Source organism: Pseudoliparis swirei, chromosome 15 (genome assembly GCF_029220125.1).
Source record: "Pseudoliparis swirei isolate HS2019 ecotype Mariana Trench chromosome 15, NWPU_hadal_v1, whole genome shotgun sequence".
Classification (NCBI taxonomy): Eukaryota; Metazoa; Chordata; class Actinopteri; order Perciformes; family Liparidae; genus Pseudoliparis; species Pseudoliparis swirei.
The window spans coordinates 52501-72828 of NC_079402.1; the positions used below are offsets into that span (position 1 = coordinate 52501).

General features: G+C 50.2%; 1 protein-coding gene across 5 annotated transcripts in view; it reads right to left on the minus strand.

The window, feature by feature from the left end:
- Window positions 1-20323, minus strand: part of slc25a25b (solute carrier family 25 member 25b) — a 37195-nt gene extending 16872 nt beyond the window's left edge. The window contains exons 1-3 of one of the 5 annotated variants that reach the window (XR_008833833.1): window positions 19839-20314; window positions 14748-14874; window positions 569-656 (exon numbers count right to left, since the gene is read on the minus strand). Coding sequence is in view for 3 of the 5 variants with exons in the window: in XM_056431889.1 (XP_056287864.1) it covers window positions 569-656; window positions 14748-14874; window positions 19839-19964 (341 nt within the window). In the remaining 2 variants the exon portion in view is untranslated. Of the gene's footprint in view, window positions 1-567; window positions 657-14747; window positions 14875-19838 lie in introns of those variants that run through there. The other 4 variants (XM_056431889.1, XM_056431890.1, XM_056431891.1 and 1 more) reach the window with 4 other exon arrangements.
- Window positions 20324-20328: the final 5 nt, after the last annotated feature.

The following is a 20328-nucleotide window of genomic DNA, read 5'->3' on the forward strand; positions in this document are numbered from 1 at the left end:
CCTCAACGTGATGGGAGAACCTCAACGTGATGGGAGAACCTCAACGTGACGGGGGAACCTCAATGTGAAGGGGAACCTCAATGTGACGGGAGAACCTCAACGTGACGGGAGAACCTCAACGTGACGGGAGAACCTCGACGTGAAGGGGAACCTCGACGTGACGGGAGAACCTCAACGTGACGGGAGAACCTCGACGTGACGGGAGAACCTGAACGTGACGGGTGAACCTCAACGTTTAGGGGAACCTCGACGTGACGGGAGAACCTCGACGTGCCGGGGGTACCTCGACGTGACGGGAGAACCTCAACGTGACGGGGGAACCTCAACGTGAAGGGGAATCTCAGCGTGATGGGGAACCTCGACGTGACGGGGAACCTCAACGTGACGGGGAACCTCAACGTGACGGGAGAACCTCGACGTGAAGGGGAACCTCGACGTGCTGGGAGAACCTCAACGTGACGGGGGAACCTCAACGTGATGGGAGAACCTCAACATGAAGGGAGAACCTCAACGTGACGGGAGACTACAAGTGGACCAAACCCATCCTCACATCAGGCGCTGCTCTCACCTCTTGAGGATCTTCTCCGCCTGCTCCTCAGAGATCTTCACCCCAAGGTCTCGCAGTGACTGCACGATCTCCTGGGAGTCGATCCGCCCTGAACACAGTCATGACTTCCATTAGATCCACTACAGAGACTTGAGGACAGAGTTCACTGCGCTGTCTGTGATATGAGGTTACACAAATAACTAAGTTTGTCTTTGATGCCACCTGCTAAAGAAAGAGAGGGAGGGGTTTGTTTCTAGTCTTGCATTGTTCATTTTATTGTTCAAGAGCTGCCTCACTAACGTCTTGTAGTACCATGTTACCCCACTAGAGAGCTTGTAGTACCATGTTAACCCACTAGAGAGCTTGTAGTACCATATTACCCCACTAGAGAGCTTGTAGTACCATGTTACCCCACTAGAGAGCCTGTAGTACCATGTTACCCCACTAGAGAGCTTGTAGTACCATGTTGCCCCACTAGAGAGCTTGTAGTACCATGTTACCCCACTAGAGAGCTTGTAGTACCATGTTGCCCCACTAGAGAGCTTGTAGTACCATGTTGCCCCACTAGAGAGCTTGTAGTACCATGTTACCCCACTAGAGAGCTTGTAGTACCATGTTACCCCACTAGAGAGCTTGTAGTACCATGTTACCCCACTAGAGAGCTTGTAGTACTATATTACCCACTAGAGAGCTTGTGGTACCATGTTGCCCCACTAGAGGCTTGTGGTACCATGTTACCCCACTAGAGCTTGTGGTACCATATTACCCCACTAGAGGCTTGTGGTACCATGTTGCCCACTAGAGAGCTCATAGTACCATATTACCCCACTAGAGAGCTTGTGGTACCATGTTGCCCCACTAGAGAGCTTGTAGTACCATGTTGCCCCACTAGAGAGCTTGTAGTACCATGTTGCCCCACTAGAGAGCTTGTAGTACCATATTACCCCACTAGAGAGCTTGTAGTACCATGTTACCCCACTAGAGAGCTCATAGTACCATGTTACCCCACTAGAGAGCTCGTAGTACCATGTTACCCCACTAGAGAGCTCATAGTACCATGTTACCCCACTAGAGAGCTTGTAGTACCATGTTACCCCACTAGAGAGCTTGTAGTACCATGTTACCCCACTAGAGAGCTTGTAGTACCATGTTGCCCCACTAGAGAGCTTGTAGTACCATGTTACCCCACTAGAGACCTTGTAGTACCATGTTACCCCACTAGAGAGCTTGTAGTACCATATTACCCCACTAGAGAGCTTGTAGTACTATGTTACCCCACTAGAGAGCTTGTAGTACCATATTACCCCACTAGAGAGCTTGTAGTACCATATTGCCCCACTAGAGAGCTTGTAGTACCATGTTACCCCACTAGAGAGCTTGTTGTACCATGTTACCCCACTAGAGGCTTGTGGTACCATGTTACCCCACTAGAGAGCTTGTAGTACCATGTTGCCCCACTAGAGAGCTTGTAGTACCATGTTACCCCACTAGAGAGCTTGTAGTACCATATTACCCCACTAGAGAGCTTGTAGTACCATGTTGCCCCACTAGAGAGCTTGTAGTACCATATTACCCCACTAGAGAGCTTGTAGTACCATGTTACCCCACTAGAGAGCTTGTAGTACCATGTTACCCCACTAGAGAGCTTGTAGTACCATGTTGCCCCACTAGAGAGCTTGTAGTACCATGTTACCCCACTAGAGAGCTTGTAGTACCATGTTACCCCACTAGAGAGCTTGTAGTACCATGTTACCCCACTAGAGAGCTTGTAGTAACATGTTACCCCACTAGAGAGCTTGTAGTAACATGTTACCCCACTAGAGAGCTTGTAGTGCCATGTTACCCCACTAGAGAGCTTGTAGTACCATGTTACCCCACTAGAGAGCTTGTAGTACCATGTTACCCCACTAGAAAGCTGCCTCACTAGAGGCGGGGCTACTTGTAGTCCCTATAGTCTAAAGTAGGAGGAGCCAGAGCCTTCAGGTCTCAAGCTCCTCCTCTTTTATGAACCAGTTCCACCTTCAGTCCTGGAGACTCCGCCCCCTCATGGAGACTGAAGTCTTTCCTCCTGATGGTCTGATAGTTAAACCTGAACCAGGTTCACCTGGAGATGCTGCTAGAGGCTGAGAGGCTGAGGGGGACGCTTAGGATACACTGAGCTCCTCTCTCCTCTCTCCTTATGGACGCTTAGGATACACTGAGCTCCTCTCTCCTTATGGACGCTTAGGATACACTGAGCTCCTCTCTCCTCTCCTCTCTCCTTATGGACGCTTAGGATACACTGAGCACCTCTCTCCTCTCTCCTTATGGACGCTTAGGATACACTGAGCTCCTCTCTCCTCTCTCCTTATGGACGCTTAGGATACACTGAGCTCCTCTCTCCTCTCCTTAAGGACGCGTAGGATACACTGAGCTCCTCTCTCCTCTCCTCTCTTCTTAAGGATGCTTAGGATACACTGAGCTCCTCTCTCCTCTCCTCTCTCCTTATGGACGCTTAGGATACACTGAGCTCCTCTCTCCTTATAGACGTTTAGGATACACTGAGCTCCTCTCTCCTTATGGACACTTAGGATACACTGAGCTCCTCTCTCCTTATAGACGTTTAGGATACACTGAGCTCCTCTCTCCTTATGGACGTTTAGGATACACTGAGCTCCTCTCTCCTTATGGACGCTTAGGATACACTGAGCTCCTCTCTCCTTATAGACGTTTAGGATACACTGAGCTCCTCTCTCCTCTCCTCTCTCCTTAAGGACGCTTAGGATACACTGAGCTCCTCTCTCCTCTCCTCTCTCCTTATGGACGCTTAGGATACACTGAGCTCCTCTCTCCTCTCTCCTTATGGACGTTTAGGATACACTGAGCACCTCTCTCCTCTCTCCTTATGGACGCTTAGGATACATTGAGCTCCTCTCTCCTTATGGACGTTTAGGATACACTGAGCTCCTCTCTCCTCTCCTTAAGGACGCGTAGGATACACTGAGCTCCTCTCTCCTCTCCTCTTAAGGACGCTTAGGATACACCGAGCTCCTCTCTCCTCTCCCCTTATGGACGCTTAGGATACACTGAGCACCTCTCTCCTCTCTCCTTATGGACGCTTAGGATACACTGAGCTCCTCTCTCCTCTCTCCTTATGGACGCTTAGGATACACTGAGCTCCTCTCTCCTTATGGACGCTTAGGATACACTGAGCTCCTCTCTCCTCTCTCCTTATGGACGCTTAGGATACACTGAGCTCCTCTCTCCTTATGGACGCTTAGGATACACTGAGCTCCTCTCTCCTTATGGACGCTTAGGATACACTGAGCTCCTCTCTCCTTATGGACGCTTAGGATACACTGAGCTCCTCTCTCCTTATAGATGTTTAGGATACACTGAGCTCCTCTCTCCTCTCCTCTCTCCTTAAGGACGCTTAGGATACACTGAGCTCCTCTCTCCTCTCCTCTCTCCTTATGGACGCTTAGGATACACTGAGCTCCTCTCTCCTTATGGACGCTTAGGATACACTGAGCTCCTCTCCTCTCCTCTCTCCTTATGGACGCTTAGGATACACTGAGCTCCTCTCTCCTCTCTCCTTATGGACGCTTAGGATACACTGAGCTCCTCTCCTCTCTCCTTATGGATGCTTAGGATACACTGAGCTCCTCTCTCCTCTCTCCTTATGGACGTTTAGGATACACTGAGCTCCTCTCCTCTCTCCTTATGGACGCTTAGGATACACTGAGCTCCTCTCCTCTCTCCTTATGGACGCTGAGGATACACTGAGCTCCTCTCTCCTTATGGACGTTTAGGATACACTGAGCTGCTCTCTCCTCTCCTTAAGGACGCGTAGGATACACTGAGCTCCTCTCTCCTCTCCTCTCTCCTTATGGACGCTTAGGATACACTGAGCTCCTCTCTCCTTATAGACGTTTAGGATACACTGAGCTCCTCTCTCCTTATGGACACTTAGGATACACTGAGCTCCTCTCTCCTTATAGACGTTTAGGATACACTGAGCTCCTCTCTCCTTATGGACGCTTAGGATACACTGAGCTCCTCTCTCCTTATAGACGTTTAGGATACACTGAGCTCCTCTCTCCTCTCCTCTCTCCTTAAGAGCGCTTAGGATACACTGAGCTCCTCTCTCCTCTCCTCTCTCCTTATGGACGCTTAGGATACACTGAGCTCCTCTCTCCTTATGGACACTTAGGATACACTGAGCTCCTCTCTCCTTATAGACGTTTAGGATACACTGAGCTCCTCTCTCCTTATGGACGTTTAGGATACACTGAGCTCCTCTCTCCTTATGGACGCTTAGGATACACTGAGCTCCTCTCTCCTTATAGACGTTTAGGATACACTGAGCTCCTCTCCTCTCCTCTCTCCTTAAGGGCGCTTAGGATACACTGAGCTCCTCTCTCCTCTCTCTCCTTATGGACGCTTAGGATACACTGAGCTCCTCTCTCCTCTCTCCTTATGGACGTTTAGGATACACTGAGCACCTCTCTCCTCTCTCCTTATGGACGCTTAGGATACATTGAGCTCCTCTCTCCTCTCTCCTTATGGACGTTTAGGATACACTGAGCTCCTCTCTCCTCTCCTTAAGGACGCGTAGGATACACTGAGCTCCTCTCTCCTCTCCTCTCTTCTTAAGGACGCTTAGGATACACCGAGCTCCTCTCTCCTCTCCTCTCTCCTTATGGACTTAGGATACACTGAGCTCCTCTCCTCTCTCCTTATGGACGCTTAGGATACACTGAGCTCCTCTCCTCTCTCCTTATGGACGCTTAGGATACACTGAGCTCCTCTCTCCTTATGGACGCTTAGGATACACTGAGTTCCTCTCTCCTTATGGACGCTTAGGATACACTGAGCTCCTCTCTCCTTATGGACGCTTAGGATACACTGAGCTCCTCTCTCCTTATGGACGCTTAGGATACACTGAGCTCCTCTCTCCTTATGGACGCTTAGGATACACTGAGCTCCTCTCTCCTTATAGATGTTTAGGATACACTGAGCTCCTCTCTCCTCTCCTTATAGACGCTTAGGATACACTGAGCTCCTCTCCTCTCCTCTCTCCTTAAGGACGCTTAGGATACACTGAGCTCCTCTCTCCTCTCTCCTTATGGACGCTTAGGATACACTGAGCTCCTCTCTCCTTATGGACGCTTAGGATACACTGAGCTCCTCTCCTCTCCTTATGGCCTTAGGATACACTGAGCTCCTGTGGTCTCTCCTTAGGGACGCTTAGGATACACTGAGCTCCTCTCTCCTCTCTCCTTATGGATGCTTAGGATACACTGAGCTCCTCTCCCCTCTCTCTCCTTATGGACGCTTAGGATACACTGAGCTCCTCTCTCTCCTTATGGACGCTTAGGATACACTGAGCTCCTCTCTCCTTATAGGCGTTTAGGATACACTGAGCTCCTCTCTCTCCTTATGGGCCTTAGGATACACTGAGCTCCTCTCCTCTCTCCTTATGGACGCTAGGATACACTGAGCCCTCTCTCTCTCCTTATAGACGCTTAGGATACACTGAGCTCCTCTCCTCTCTCCTTATGGGCTTAGGATACACTGAGCTCTCCTCTCTCCTTATGGACGCTTAGGATACACTGAGCTCCTCTCTCCTCTCTCCTTATGGACGCTTAGGATACACTGAGCTCCTCTCTCTCCTCTCTCCTTATGGACGCTTAGGATACACTGAGCTCCTCTCCTCTCTCCTTATGGACGCTTAGGATACACTGAGCTCCTCTCTCCTCTCTCCTTATGGACGCTTAGGATACACTGAGCTCCTCTCTCCTCTCTCCTTATGGACGCTTAGGATACACTGAGCTCCTCTCTCTCTCCTCTCCTTATGGACGCTTAGGATACACTGAGCTCCTCTCTCCTCTCCTTATGGACGCTTAGGATACACTGAGCTCCTCTCTCCTCTCTCCTTATGGACGCTTAGGATACACTGAGCTCCTCTCTCCTCTCTCCTTATGGACGCTTAGGATACACTGAGCTCCTCTCTCCTCTCTCCTTATGGACGCTTAGGATACACTGAGCTCCTCTCTCCTTATGGACGCTTAGGATACACTGAGCTCCTCTCTCCTTATGGACGCTTAGGATACACTGAGCTCCTCTCTCTCCTTATGGACGTTTAGGAGACACTGAGCTCCTCCTCTCCCTTATAGACGCTTAGGATGCACTGAGCTCCTCTCTCCTCTCTCCTTATGGACGCTTAGGATACACTGAGCTCCTCTCCTCTCCTCTCTCCTTATGGACGCTTAGGATACACTGAGCCTCTCTCTCCTTATGGACGTTTAGGATACACTGAGCTCCTCTCTCCTTATGGACGCTTAGGATACACTGAGCTCCTCTCTCCTTATAGACGCTTAGGCTACACTGAGCTCCTCTCTCCTTATGGATGCTTAGGATACACTGAGCTCTCCTCTCCTCTCTCCTTATGGACGCTAGGATACACTGAGCCTCTCCTCTCTCCTCTCTCCTTATGGTCGCTAGGATACACTGAGCTCCTCCTCTCCTTATGGACGCTTAGGATACACTGAGCTCTCTCTCTCCTCTCTCCTTATGGACGCTTAGGACACTGAGCCTCTCCTCTCTCCTTATGGACGCTTAGGATACACTGAGCTCCTCTCTCCTCTCTCCTTATGGACGCTGAGGATACACTGAGCTCCTCTCTCTCTCCTTATGGACGCTTAGGATACACTGAGCTCCTCTGTCCTTATGGACGCTGAGGATACACTGAGCAGCCCTCTCCTCTGCTCTCTCCTTATGGACGCTTAGGATACACTGAGCTCCTCTCTCCTCTCTCTCCTTATGGACGCTTTAGGATACACTGAGCTCCTCTCTCTCTCTCCTTATGGACGCTTAGGATACACTGAGCTCTCTCTCCTCTCCTTATGGACGCTTAGGATACACTGAGCCCTCTCCTCTCCTCTCTCCTTATGGACGCTTAGGATACACTGAGCCCTCTCCTTCTCCTCTGAGCCCTCTCCTTATGGACGCTTAGGATACACTGAGCCCTCCTCTCCTCTCTCCTTATGGACGCTTAGGATACACTGAGCTCCTCTCCTCTCTCTCCTTATGGACGCTTAGGATACACTGAGCTCCTCCTCTCCTCTCTCCTTATGGACGCTAGGATACACTGAGCCTCTCTCCTCTCCTTATGGACGCTTAGGATACACTGAGCTCCTCTCTCCTTATAGACGCATAGGATACACTGAGCCCTCTCTCTCCTTATGGCTTAGGATACACTCTCTCCTTATGGACGCTTAGGATACACTGAGCTCTCTCCTCTCTCCTTATAGACGCTTAGGATACACTGAGCCTCCTCTCTCCTTATGGACGCTTAGGATACACTGAGCCCTCCTCTCCTCTCTCCTTATGGACGCTTAGGATACACTGAGCTCCTCTCTTCTCTCCTTATGGACGCTTAGGATACACTGAGCTCCTCTCTCCTCTCTCCTTATGGACGCTTAGGATACACTGAGCTCCTCTCTCCTTATGGACGCTTAGGATACACTGAGCTCCCCTCCTCTCTCCTTATGGACGCTTAGGATACACTGAGCTCCTCTCCTTATAGACGCCTTAGGATACACTGAGCCTCCTCCTCTCTCCTCTCTTTATGGACGCTTAGGATACACTGAGCTCCTCTCTCTCCTCTCTCCTTATGGACGCTTAGGATACACTGAGCTCTCTCTCCTTATGGACGCTTAGGATACACTGAGTCTCTCTCTCTCCTTATGGACGCTTAGGATACACTGAGCTCCCTCCTCTCTCCTTATGGACGCTTAGGATACACTGAGCCCTCTCCTCTCTCTCCTTATGGACGCTTAGGATACACTGAGCTCCTCTCTCCTTATGGACGCTTAGGATACACTGAGCTCCTCTCTCCTTATGGACGCTTAGGATACACTGAGCTCCTCTCTCTCCTTATGGACGCTAGGATACACTGAGCTCCTCTCTCCTCCTCTCCTTATAGACGCTTAGGAGACACTGAGCTCCTCTCTCCTCTCTCCTTATGGATGCTTAGGATACACTGAGCTCCTCTCTCCTCTCCTCTCTCCTTATGGACGCTTAGGATACACTGAGCCCTCTCCTCCTCTCCTCTCTCCTTATGGACGCTAGGATACACTGAGCTCCTCTCTCCTTATGGTTTAGGATACACTGAGCTCTCTCTCTCCTTATGGACGCTTAGGATACACTGAGCCCTCCTCCCCTCTCTCCTTATGGACGCTTAGGATACACTGAGCCCTCTCCTCTCTCCTTATGGACGCTTAGGATACACTGAGCCCTCTCCTCTCTCCTTATGGACGCTTAGGATACACTGAGCCCTCTCCTCTCTCCTTATGGACGTTTAGGATACACTGAGCTCCTCTCTCCTCCCCTCTCTCCTTATGGACGCTTAGGATACACTGAGCTCCTCTCTCCTCTCCTCTCTCCTTATGGACGCTTAGGATACACTGAGCCTCTCTCTCTCTCCTTATGGACGCTTAGGATACACTGAGCCCTCTCCTCTCTCCTTATGGACGCTTAGGATACACTGAGCTCCTCTCTCCTTATGGACGCTAGGATACACTGAGCCTCTCTCTCCTCTCCTTATGGACGCCAGGATACACTGAGCTCCTCTCTCTCCTCTCCTTATGGACGCTTAGGATACACTGAGCTCCTCTCTGAGCCTCTCCTCTCTCCTTATGGACGCTTAGGATACACTGAGCACCTCTCTCCTCTCTCCTTATGGACGCCAGGATACACTGAGCTCCCTCTCTCTCCTCTCTCTCCTTATGGACGCTTAGGATACACTGAGCCCTCTCCTCTCTCTCCTTATGGACGCCAGGATACACTGAGCTCCTCTCTCTCCTCTCTCCTTATGGATGCTTAGGATACACTGACCTCCTCTCTCCTTATGGACGCTTAGGATACACTGAGCTCCTCTCTCCTTATGGACGCTTAGGATACACTGAGTTCCTCTCTCCTTATGGACGCCAGGATACACTGAGCTCCTCCTCTCTTTATGGACGCTTAGGATACACTGAGCTCCTCTCTCCTCTCCTTATGGACGCTTAGGATACACTGAGCTCTCTCTCCTTATAGACGCTTAGGATACACTGAGCTCCTCTCCTCTCTCCTTATAGACGCTAGGATACACTGAGCCCTCCTCTCTCCTTATGGACGCTTAGGATACACTGAGCCCTCTCTCCTCTCCTCTCTCCTTATGGACGCTTAGGATACACTGAGCTCCTCTCTCCCTCCTCTCTCCCTCCTCTCTCCCTTATGGACGCCAGGATACACTGAGCCCTCTCTCCTCTCTCCTTATGGACGCTTAGGATACACTGAGCTCCTCTCTCTCCTCTCTCCTTATGGACGCTTAGGATACACTGAGCCCTCTCCTCTCTCCTTATGGACGCTTAGGATACACTGAGCTCTCTCTCTCCTTATGGACGCCTTAGGATACACTGAGCTCTCTCTCCTCTCTCCTTAGGATGCTTAGGATACACTGAGCTCCTCTCTCCTCCTCCTCTCTCCTTATGGACGCTTAGGATACACTGAGCCCTCTCTCCTCTCCTTATGGACGCTTAGGATACACTGAGCTCTCCCTCTCCTTATGGACGCTAGGATACACTGAGCTCTCTCTCTCCTTATGGACGCTTAGGATACACTGAGCTGTCTCTCTCCTCTCTCCTTAAGGACGCTTAGGATACACTGAGCCCTCTCTCCTCTCCTCTCTCTCTCTTATGGACGCTTAGGATACACTGAGCTCCTCTCCTCTCTCCTCTCTCCTTATGGACGCTTAGGATACACTGAGCCTCCTCTCTCTCCTCCTTATGGACGCTTAGGATACACTGAGCTCCTCTCCTCTCCTTATGGACTTAGGATACACTGAGCTCCTCTCTCCTTATGGACGCTTAGGATACACTGAGCTCCTCTCTCCTTATGGACGCTTAGGATACACTGAGCTCCTCTCCTCTCCTCTCTCCTTATGGACGCTTAGGATACACTGAGCTCCTCTCTCTCCTTATGGACGCTCCTCCTTATGACTTAGGATACACTGAGCTCTCTCTCCTCTCTCCTTATGGACGCTTAGGATACACTGAGCTCCTCTCCTCTCCTTATGGACGCTTAGGATACACTGAGCCCTCTCTCTCCTTATGGACGCCAGGATACACTGAGCTCCTCTCTCCTTAGGATACACTGAGCTCCTCTCTCCTTATGGACGCTTAGGATACACTGAGCCCTCTCTCTCCTCTCTCCTTATGGACGCCAGGATACACTGAGCTCCTCTCTCCTCCCTCCTTATGGACGCTAGGATACACTGAGCCCTCTCTTCTCCTCTCTCCTTATGGATGCTTAGGATACACTGAGCTCCTCTCCTCTCTCCTTATGGACGCTTAGGATACACTGAGCTCCTCTCCTCTCCTTATGGACGCTTAGGATACACTGAGCTGCTCTCCTCTCCTCTCTCCTTATGGACGCTTAGGATACACTGAGCTCCTCTCTCCTCTCCTCTCTCCTTATGGACGCTTAGGATACACTGAGCCCCTCTCCTCTCTCCTTATGGACGCTTAGGATACACTGAGCCCTCTCCTCTCCTTATGGACGCTTAGGATACACTGAGCCCTCTCTCCTCTCTCCTTATGGACGCTTAGGATACACTGAGCCCTCTCTCCTCTCCTTATGGACGCTTAGGATACACTGAGCCCTCTCTCCTCTCTCCTTAAGGACGCTTAGGATACACTGAGCTCTCTCTCTCTCCTTATGGACGCTTAGGATACACTGAGCTCCTCTCTCCTGACACTGAGCCTCCTCTCTCCTTATGGACGCTTAGGATACACTGAGCTCCTCTCTCCTTCTGAGCTCTCTCTCTCCTTATGGACGCTTAGGATACACTGAGCCCTCCTCTCCTCCTCTCCTTATGGACGCTTAGGATACACTGAGCTCTCTCTCTCCTTATGGACGCTTAGGATACACTGAGCACCTCTCCTCTCTCCTTATGGACGCCAGGATACACTGAGCTCCTCTCTCCTTCCTTATGGACGCTAGGACACTGAGCCCTCTCTCTCCTCTCTCTCCTTATGGACGCTTAGGATACACTGAGCCCTCCTTATGGACGCTTAGGATACACTGAGCTCTCCTCTCCTTATGGATGCTTAGGATACACTGAGCTCCTCTCTCCTTATAGACGCTTAGGATACACTGAGCCCTCCTCTCTCCTTATAGACGCTTAGGATACACTGAGCTCCTCTCTCTCCTCTCTCCTTATGGACGCTTAGGATACACTGAGCTCCTCTCTCCTCTCTCCTTATGGACGTTTAGGATACACTGAGCTCTCTCCTTATGGACGCTACGATACACTGAGCTCCTCTCTCCTCTCTCCTTATGGACGCTAGGATACACTGAGCTCCTCTCTCCTCTCTCCTGATGGACGCTTAGGATACACTGAGCTCCTCTCTCCTCTCTCCTTATGGATGCTTAGGATACACTGAGCCTCTCTCCTCTCTCCTTATGGACGCCAGGATACACTGAGCTCCTCTCTCCTTATGGACCCTTAGGATACACTGAGCTCTCTCTCCTTATGGACGCGAGGATGCACTGAGCTCCTCTCTCCTCTCTCCTTATGGACGCTTAGGATACACTGAGCCCTCTCCTCTCTCCTTATGGACGCTTAGGATACACTGAGCCTCTCTCCTCTCCTTATGGACGCTTAGGATACACTGAGCTCCTCTCTCTCTCTCCTTATGGACGCTTAGGATACACTGAGCACCTCTCCTCTCCTTATGGACGCTTAGGATACACTGAGCTCCTCTCTCCTCTCTCCTTATGGACGCTTAGGATACACTGAGCTCTCTCTCTCCTCTCTCCTTATGGACGCCAGGATACACTGGGCTCCTCTCTCCTCTCTCCTTATGGACGCTTAGGATACACTGAGCTCCTCTCTCCTCTCTCCTTATGAACACTTAGGATACACTGAGCTCCTCTCTCCTTATGGACGCTTAGGATACACTGAGCTCCTCTCTCCTTATGGACGCTTAGGATACACTGAGCTCCTCTCTCCTCTCTCCTTATGTTTAGGATACACTGAGCTCTCTCCTCTCCTTATAGACGCTTAGGAAACACTGGGCGCCTCTCTCCTCCCCTCTCTCCTTAAGGACGCTTAGGATACACTGAGCCCTCTCCTCTCCTCTCTCCTTATGGACGCTTAGGATACACTGAGCTCCTCTCTCCTTATGGACGCTTAGGATACACTGAGCTCCTCTCTACTCTCCTCTCTCCTTATGGACGCTTAGGATACACTGAGCTCCTCTCTCCTCTCCTCTCTCCTTATGGATGTTTCGGATACACTGAGCTCCTCTCTCCTCTCTCCTTATGGACGCTGAGGATACACTGAGCTCCTCTCTCCTTATGGACGCTTAGGATACACTGAGCTCCTCTCTCCTCTCTCCTTATGGACGCTGAGGATACACTGAGCTCCTCTCTCCTTATGGACGTTTAGGATACACTGAGCTGCTCTCTCCTCTCCTTAAGGACGCGTAGGATACACTGAGCTCCTCTCTCCTCTCCTCTCTTCTTAAGGATGCTTAGGATACACTGAGCTCCTCTCTCCTCTCCTCTCTCCTTAAGGACGCTTAGGATACACTGAGCTCCTCTCTCCTCTCCTCTCTCCTTATGGACGTTTAGGATACACTGAGCACCTCTCTCCTCTCTCCTTATGGACGCTTAGGATACATTGAGCTCCTCTCTCCTCTCTCCTTATGGACGTTTAGGATACACTGAGCTCCTCTCTCCTCTCTCCTTATGGACGCGTAGGATACACTGAGCTCCTCACTCCTCTCCTCTCTTCTTAAGGACGCTTAGGATACACCGAGCTCCTCTCTCCTCTCTCCTCTCCTTAAATACGCGTAGGATACACTGAGCTCCTCTCTCCTCTCCTCTCTTCTTAAGGACGCTTAGGATACACCGAGCTCCTCTCTCCTCTCCTCTCTCCTTATGGACGCTTAGGATACACTGAGCACCTCTCTCCTCTCTCCTTATGGACGCTTAGGATACACTGAGCTCCTCTCTCCTCTTTCCTTATGGACGCTTAGGATACACTGAGCTCCTCTCTCCTCTCTCCTTATGGACGCTTAGGATACACTGAGCTCCTCTCTCCTTATGGACGCTTAGGATACACTGAGCTCCTCTCTCCTTATGGACGCTTAGGATACACTGAGCTCCTCTCTCCTTATAGACGTTTAGGATACACTGAGCTCCTCTCTCCTCTCCTCTCTTCTTAAGGACGCTTAGGATACACTGAGCTCCTCTCTCCTCATGGACGCTTAGGATACACTGAGCTCCTCTCTCCTTATGGACGCTTAGGATACACTGAGCTCCTCTCTACTCTCCTCATGGACGCTTAGGATACACTGAGCTCCTCTCCTCTCTCCTTATGGACGTTTAGGATACACTGAGCTCCTCTCTCCTCTCTCTTTATGGATGCTTAGGATACACTGAGCTCCTCTCTCCTCTCTCCTTATGGACGTTTAGGATACACTTAGCTCCTCTCTCCTCTCTCCTTATGGACGCTTAGGATACACTGAGCTCCTCTCTCCTTATGGACGTTTAGGATGCACTGAGCTCCTCTCTCCTCTCTCCTTATGGACACTTAGGATACACTGAGCTCCTCTCTCCTTATGGACGCTTAGGATACACTGAGCACCTCTCTCCTCTCTCCTTATGGACGCTTAGGATACATTGAGCTCTTCTCTCCTCTCTCCTTATGGACGTTTAGGATACACTGAGCTCCTCTCTCCTCTCCTTATGGACGCTTAGGATACACTGAGCTCCTCTCTCCTTATGGATGCTTAGGATACACTGAGCTCCTCTCTCCTTATGGACGCTAGGATACACTGAGCTCCTCTCTCCTTATGGACGTTTAGGATACACTGAGCTCCTCTCTCCTCTCCTTATGGACGCTTAGGATACACTGAGCTCCTCTCCTCTCTCCTTATGGACGTTTAGGATGCACTGAGCACCTCTCTCCTCTCCTCTCATGGATGTATCTTCATCTCTCCATCACACATTACTAACTCTGCTTCCTCTCCTGAGTCCTTGTGACTTCACGTCTCATAGGGTCCATTGGACCTGCTGGTCCTGGTCCAGCCTCTGTTCTGGACCAGGCCTCCTTCCCAATGACTCCCACTCTAACGGTCTCAACAGGATGAACAGGACTCCGTACCATCGTTCTTCTTGTCCAGGCTCTTGAAGACCAGCCGGAGTTTCTTCTCGTGGTCTCTGAGATAATGAACAAACTCCTTGAAGTCCAGCTGTCCGTCCAGGTCTTTATCTCCTGCTTTCACTATTTTCTGTAAGAGAGAAGAGGTGAAGAATCCTTTGAGTGACTTCATGCTCAGCTCATTGTACACGTTTCACGATGAAGCATTTACAGAAACATTATCGGCCAAGCATATTGTTATAGTAAAAATCGCCCTATAGCTGCGTGGCCAGAGGAGCCGTCGAGGTCTGAAGACCACCAACACACCGCCAACTGGAAGGAGTCCAGCTCTGGAGCACGAACACATCAGAGGAAACGATGAAGGAGGTGCTCAGCTAGTGAAGACAAGGAGTCACAGGATGGAGACCAGAGGCCACGAGTGGGGGAACCACCTCACCACGACCGTTACATCCACGTTTAAAGTCAGAAGAAGTGATCATAGCGTGTAAAGCCACCATCGAAGAAGATGTGAAGTTGAATACAGCCTCACCAGTAAAGCGTTCACATGTTCCTTTAGTGCATGAGGTGGTCTCTGAGGTAAAGGTCCTACAGTCGGTGGTCTGGATGGTGGTCTCTGAGGTAAAGGTCCTACAGTCGGTGGTCTGGATGGTGGTCTCTGAGGTAAAGGTCCTACAGTCGGTGGTCTGGATGGTGGTCTCTGAGGTAAAGGTCCTACAGACAGTGGTCTGGATGGTGGTCTCTGAGGTAAAGGTCCCTACAGTCGGTGGTCTGGATGGTGGTCTCTGAGGTAAAGGTCCCAGAGGGTGGTCTGGATGGTGGTCTCTGAGGTAAAGGTCCTGGTCCCACAGCGGTGGTCTGGATGGTGGTCTGAGGTGGTGGTCTGTCTGAGGTAAAGGTCCTACAGTCGGTGGTCTGGATGGTGGTCTCTGAGGTAAAGGTCCTACAGACGGTGGTCTGGATGGTGGTCTCTGAGGTAAAGGTCCTACAGACGGTGGTCTGGATGGTGGTCTCTGAGGTAAAGGTCCTACAGACATTATCACACATGTGGTCAATGGACGGTCTGATGGTGGTGTTCAGACGGTGGTCTGATGGTGGTCATCGGATCCATATGTAGTCTAGACGGTGGTGTAGACAGTGGTCTGGATGGTGGTTTAGACGGTGGTCTGGATGGTGGTGTAGATGGTGGTCTAGACAGTGGTCTGGATGGTGGTCTGGATGGTGGTGTAGACGGTGGTCTAGACGGTGGTCTGGATGGTGGTCTAGTTGGTGGTGTAGACGGTGGTCTGATGGTGGTGTGAGCGGTGGTCTGGATGGTGGTGTAGTTGGTGGTGTAGACGGTGGCCTGGATGGTGGTGTAGACGGTGGTCTGGATGGTGGTCTAGACGGTGGTCTGGATAGTGGTCTAGTTGGTGGTGTAGACGGTGGTCTGGATGGTGGTGTAGACGGTGGTGTAGACGGTGGTCTGGATGGTGGCGTAGACGGTGGTCTGGATGGTGGTGTAGACGGTGGTCTGGATGGTGGTGTAGACGGTGGTCTAGTTGGTGGTGTAGACGGTGGTCTGGATGGTGGTGTAGACGGTGGCCTGGATGGTGGTATAGATGGTGGTCTAGACGGTGGTCTGGATGGTGGTGTAGACGGTGGTCTGGATGGTGGTGTAGACGGTGGTCTGGATGGTGGTCTAGACGGTGGTCTAGTTGGTGGTGTAGACGGTGGTCTGGATGGTGGTCTAGACGGTGGTCTGGATGGTGGTCTGGATGGTGGTCTGATGGTGGTGGTCTGGATGGTGGTCTAGACGGTGGTCTGGATGGTGGTCTAGACGGTGGTGTAGATGGTGGTCTGGATGGTGGTCTAGACGGTGGTCTGGATGGTGGTGTAGACGGTGGTCTGGATGGTGGTCTAGTTGGTGGTGTAGACGGTGGTCTGGATGGTGGTCTAGACGGTGGTGTAGATGGTGGTCTGGATGGTGGTCTAGACGGTGGTCTGGATGGTGGTCTAGACGGTGGTCTGGATGGTGGTCTAGACGGTGGTCTAGTTGGTGGTGTAGACGGTGGTCTGGATGGTGGTCTAGACGGTGGTGTAGATGGTGGTCTGGATGGTGGTCTAGACGGTGGTCTGGATGGTGGTCTAGACGTTGGTCTGGATGGTGGTGTAGACGGTGGTCTGGATGGTGGTCTAGACGGTGGTCTAGACGGTGGTGTAGACGGTGGTCTGGATGGTGGTCTAGACGGTGGTGTAGACAGTGGTCTAGACGGTGGTCTGGATGGTGGTCTGGACTGGTCTGGATCGTGGTGTAGACGGTGGTCTAGACCAGTGGTCGCCAACCCGATTCGGATGTCGATCTCGAGAGACGTTCCTGTCGATCTCCAAAATAAAATGAAAATAAAATCAGAAACACATTGTTCCTCGTTCTCGAACATTTTCTGAAGTGTCTTCTGAAACGTTTTCTTCCTGACTGGAAGATCGACGTCAGAAAAGATCTCCGCCTGATTTTAATGAACGTCTGAAAGCGGGTTCTCTGACAGCCGTGTTGTCAGCTGTGCTCCTGAAAGAGGGGAGCGTATAGTACAGGTGGCGCGGGGAAATGCAGAAATACCTTTATTCATAACTTTACATATTACACAAGTTCAAAGTACAAGACATACAACTACGTCATCAATAAATAAATGTTGTAATGCCTGTACCTTAGTGTAAATGTTTACGTTACGACATTAACAGGTTACACCTGCGCATGCGCGACAGCCGAGATTCTTGGCGACTTGCCAGGTCTTACCTCCGTGAGTTGGGCTTTTCTGCTGTTGTCCTTCAAAACAAAAGCTCAACATTAAGCTTTTTTCTTGTCTGATGGAGCAATCTGGTTTACTTGAAAGTGATTGCAATTGTATTTGTTCTATTATTTGAAAAAGCACAGATGCAGGAGTCCCAAATGGTGATCTCATATATATTATTATTATAATGATTTAAATCTGAGGATGTCTGTTGAGCTGATGTGAACGCATTCACCAACGGGCTGACTTCAGAACCAATCCCAGATGAAACAACTTTCATGAATACCAAATTTGCCCCTGAAAAACTCGTCAGTGAAGTTGAGAAAATCACTAAATCAAAGACCAGGAGCTGGATTACTGACAGCAGCTCACAGACGGCCTCAGACTGTCTGTCTGTGCTTATGAACTAACTACAAGCTCACAGACAGAGTTCAGTCACAGCCATCACACTGACTGGAGTCACATGACATGATGGCATTATGATGAGAGCTGAACTTACATGAGTTGCACTGACTGTTCATGTTGTCAGTGTCGTGTTGTAATGTAAACAAATACAACATTTATATTGGTAGTTTATCCAGCTGCTAATTGCAAATGTGTTTTTTCTTGTTCATATTGTGTGCGGTGAACAAATATCTTACTTTTTATATTGCACTTAAATTCTGTGTTCCTGGTCTCATCAATTTGAAAGCTGGACCAAAGTGTTTTGATTTCATTCAATTAGAATTAGGCCAAATAAAAAGCCTCTGTGTATATAATACCTCGGTATTATAGGTAGATCTTGCCGGTCATGAAGGCGGAGGTCAGGGATCTTGGGCTCAAAAAGGTTGGTGACCACTGGTCTAGACGGTGGGTTAATATGTTTCACTAGGTCCTGGTTTGATAAATGATACGGCAATAACATCAAGATGCCGGTGCCATCTAACATTGATAGAGCTACTGGTTGCTCTGTGTATCTCTGTGTTGCTCTGTGTTGCTCTATGTATCTCTGTGTTGCTCTGTGTATCTGTGTATCTCTGTGTTGCTCTATGTATCTCTGTGTTGCTCTGTGTATCTGTGTATCTCTGTGTTGCTCTGTGTATCTCTTTGTTGCCCTGTGTATCTCTGTGTTGCCCTGTGTATCTCTGTGTTGCTCTGTGTTGCTCTGTGTTGTTCTGTGTATCTGTGTTGCTCTGTGTATCTCTGTGTTGTTCTGAGTTGTTCTGTGTTGTTCTGTGTATCTCTGTGTTGCTCTGTGTATCTCTGTGTTGCTCTGTGTTGCTCTGTGTATCTCTGTGTTGCTCTGTGTATCTCTTTGTTGCTCTGTGTTGCTATGTGTATCTCTGTGTTGCTCTGTGTTGCTCTGTGTATCTCTTTGTTGCTCTGTGTATCTCTGTGTTGCTCTGTGTTGCTCTGTGTATCTCTGTGTTGCTCTGTGTATCTCTGTGTTGCTCTGTGTTGCTCTGTGTAGCTCTGTGTTGCTCTGTGTATCTGTGTTGCTCTGTGTATCTCTGTGTTGCTCTGTGTATCTCTGTGTTGCTCTGTGTATCTCTGTGTTGCTCTGTGTATCTCTGTGTTGCTCTGTGTTGCTCTGTGTATCTCTGTGTATCTCTGTGTTGCTCTGTGTATCTGTGTATCTCTGTGTTGCTCTGTGTATCTCTGTGTATCTCTTTGTTGCTCTGTGTTGCTCTGTCTTGCCCTGTGTATCTCTGTGTTGCCCTGTGTATCTCTGTGTTGCCCTGTGTTGCTCTGTGTAGTTCTGTGTAGCTCTGTGTTGTTCTGTGTATCTCTGTGTTGCTCTGTGTTGTTCTGTGTATCTCTGTGTATCTCTTTGTTGCTCTGTGTATCTCTGTGTTGTTCTGTGTTGCTCTGTGTATCTCTGTGTTGCTCTGTGTATCTCTGTGTTGCTCTGTGTAGTTCTGTGTAGCTCTGTGTTGCTCTGTGTATCTGTGTTGCTCTGTGTATCTCTGTGTTGCTCTATGTATCTCTGTGTTGCTCTGTGTATCTCTGTGTTGCTCTGTGTATCTCTTTGTTGCTCTGTGTTGCTCTGTGTATCTCTGTGTATCTCTGTGTTGCCCTGTGTTGCATGGCGTACTTCCTGGCTGTTGCATTAGAGCAGTGATCATGAGGTATATCATGGATCATTACTAAGTATTCCAACTCATTCTTTGAGCTTCAACAGGACGTCGCTCTAGTAGTTCTGGTAGCCTCTGTTAGCTCTGGCAGCCTCTGGTAGCCTCTGTTAGTTCTGGTAGCCTCTGTTAGCTCTGGCAGCCTCTGGTAGCTCTGAGTGCTACATTAGTGTGGAGCTGCATATAAACGTCAGCGCTGACCACCTGCTCCGTCTTACCTGGTGTGGAGGTGGCGTCATCAGAATGAATACGGTGGTCTCTGTGCCGTCAGGGCCGTGTGCAGAGGCTTCCTCCGGCTCCGGTTCCCCTGGCGCACACTGCGCTCTGCTAAAGAGACTCTTCATCTCTAACTGGGCTCACGGCACGGAGCGGGTTCAAAGAGTTCAACTTCACAGAAGTCACCAGAGGACAGCGTGGGACCGCAGAGGACTGGTCCAGATCACTGGTCCAGATCACTGGTCCAGATCAGGGTCTACGTCTGATCTTCGTCCTGAATCTCGTCCTCATTGTGAAGTAGAGAGCCAGGTGACAGACTTTCTAACTGTTGTAACTGTAGTTCTCCGTGAAGCAGACCCAGAGTCTCATGTTGAGGAGGATCCACCGGCAGCAGCATCAATGCAGCAAGCAGCCTCCAGAAAGCTGCATCCTCACTGCAGCGAGTCTGACCAATCACAGCAGCCTGTAGGAGCAGGTCCCCGGTCCAGCACC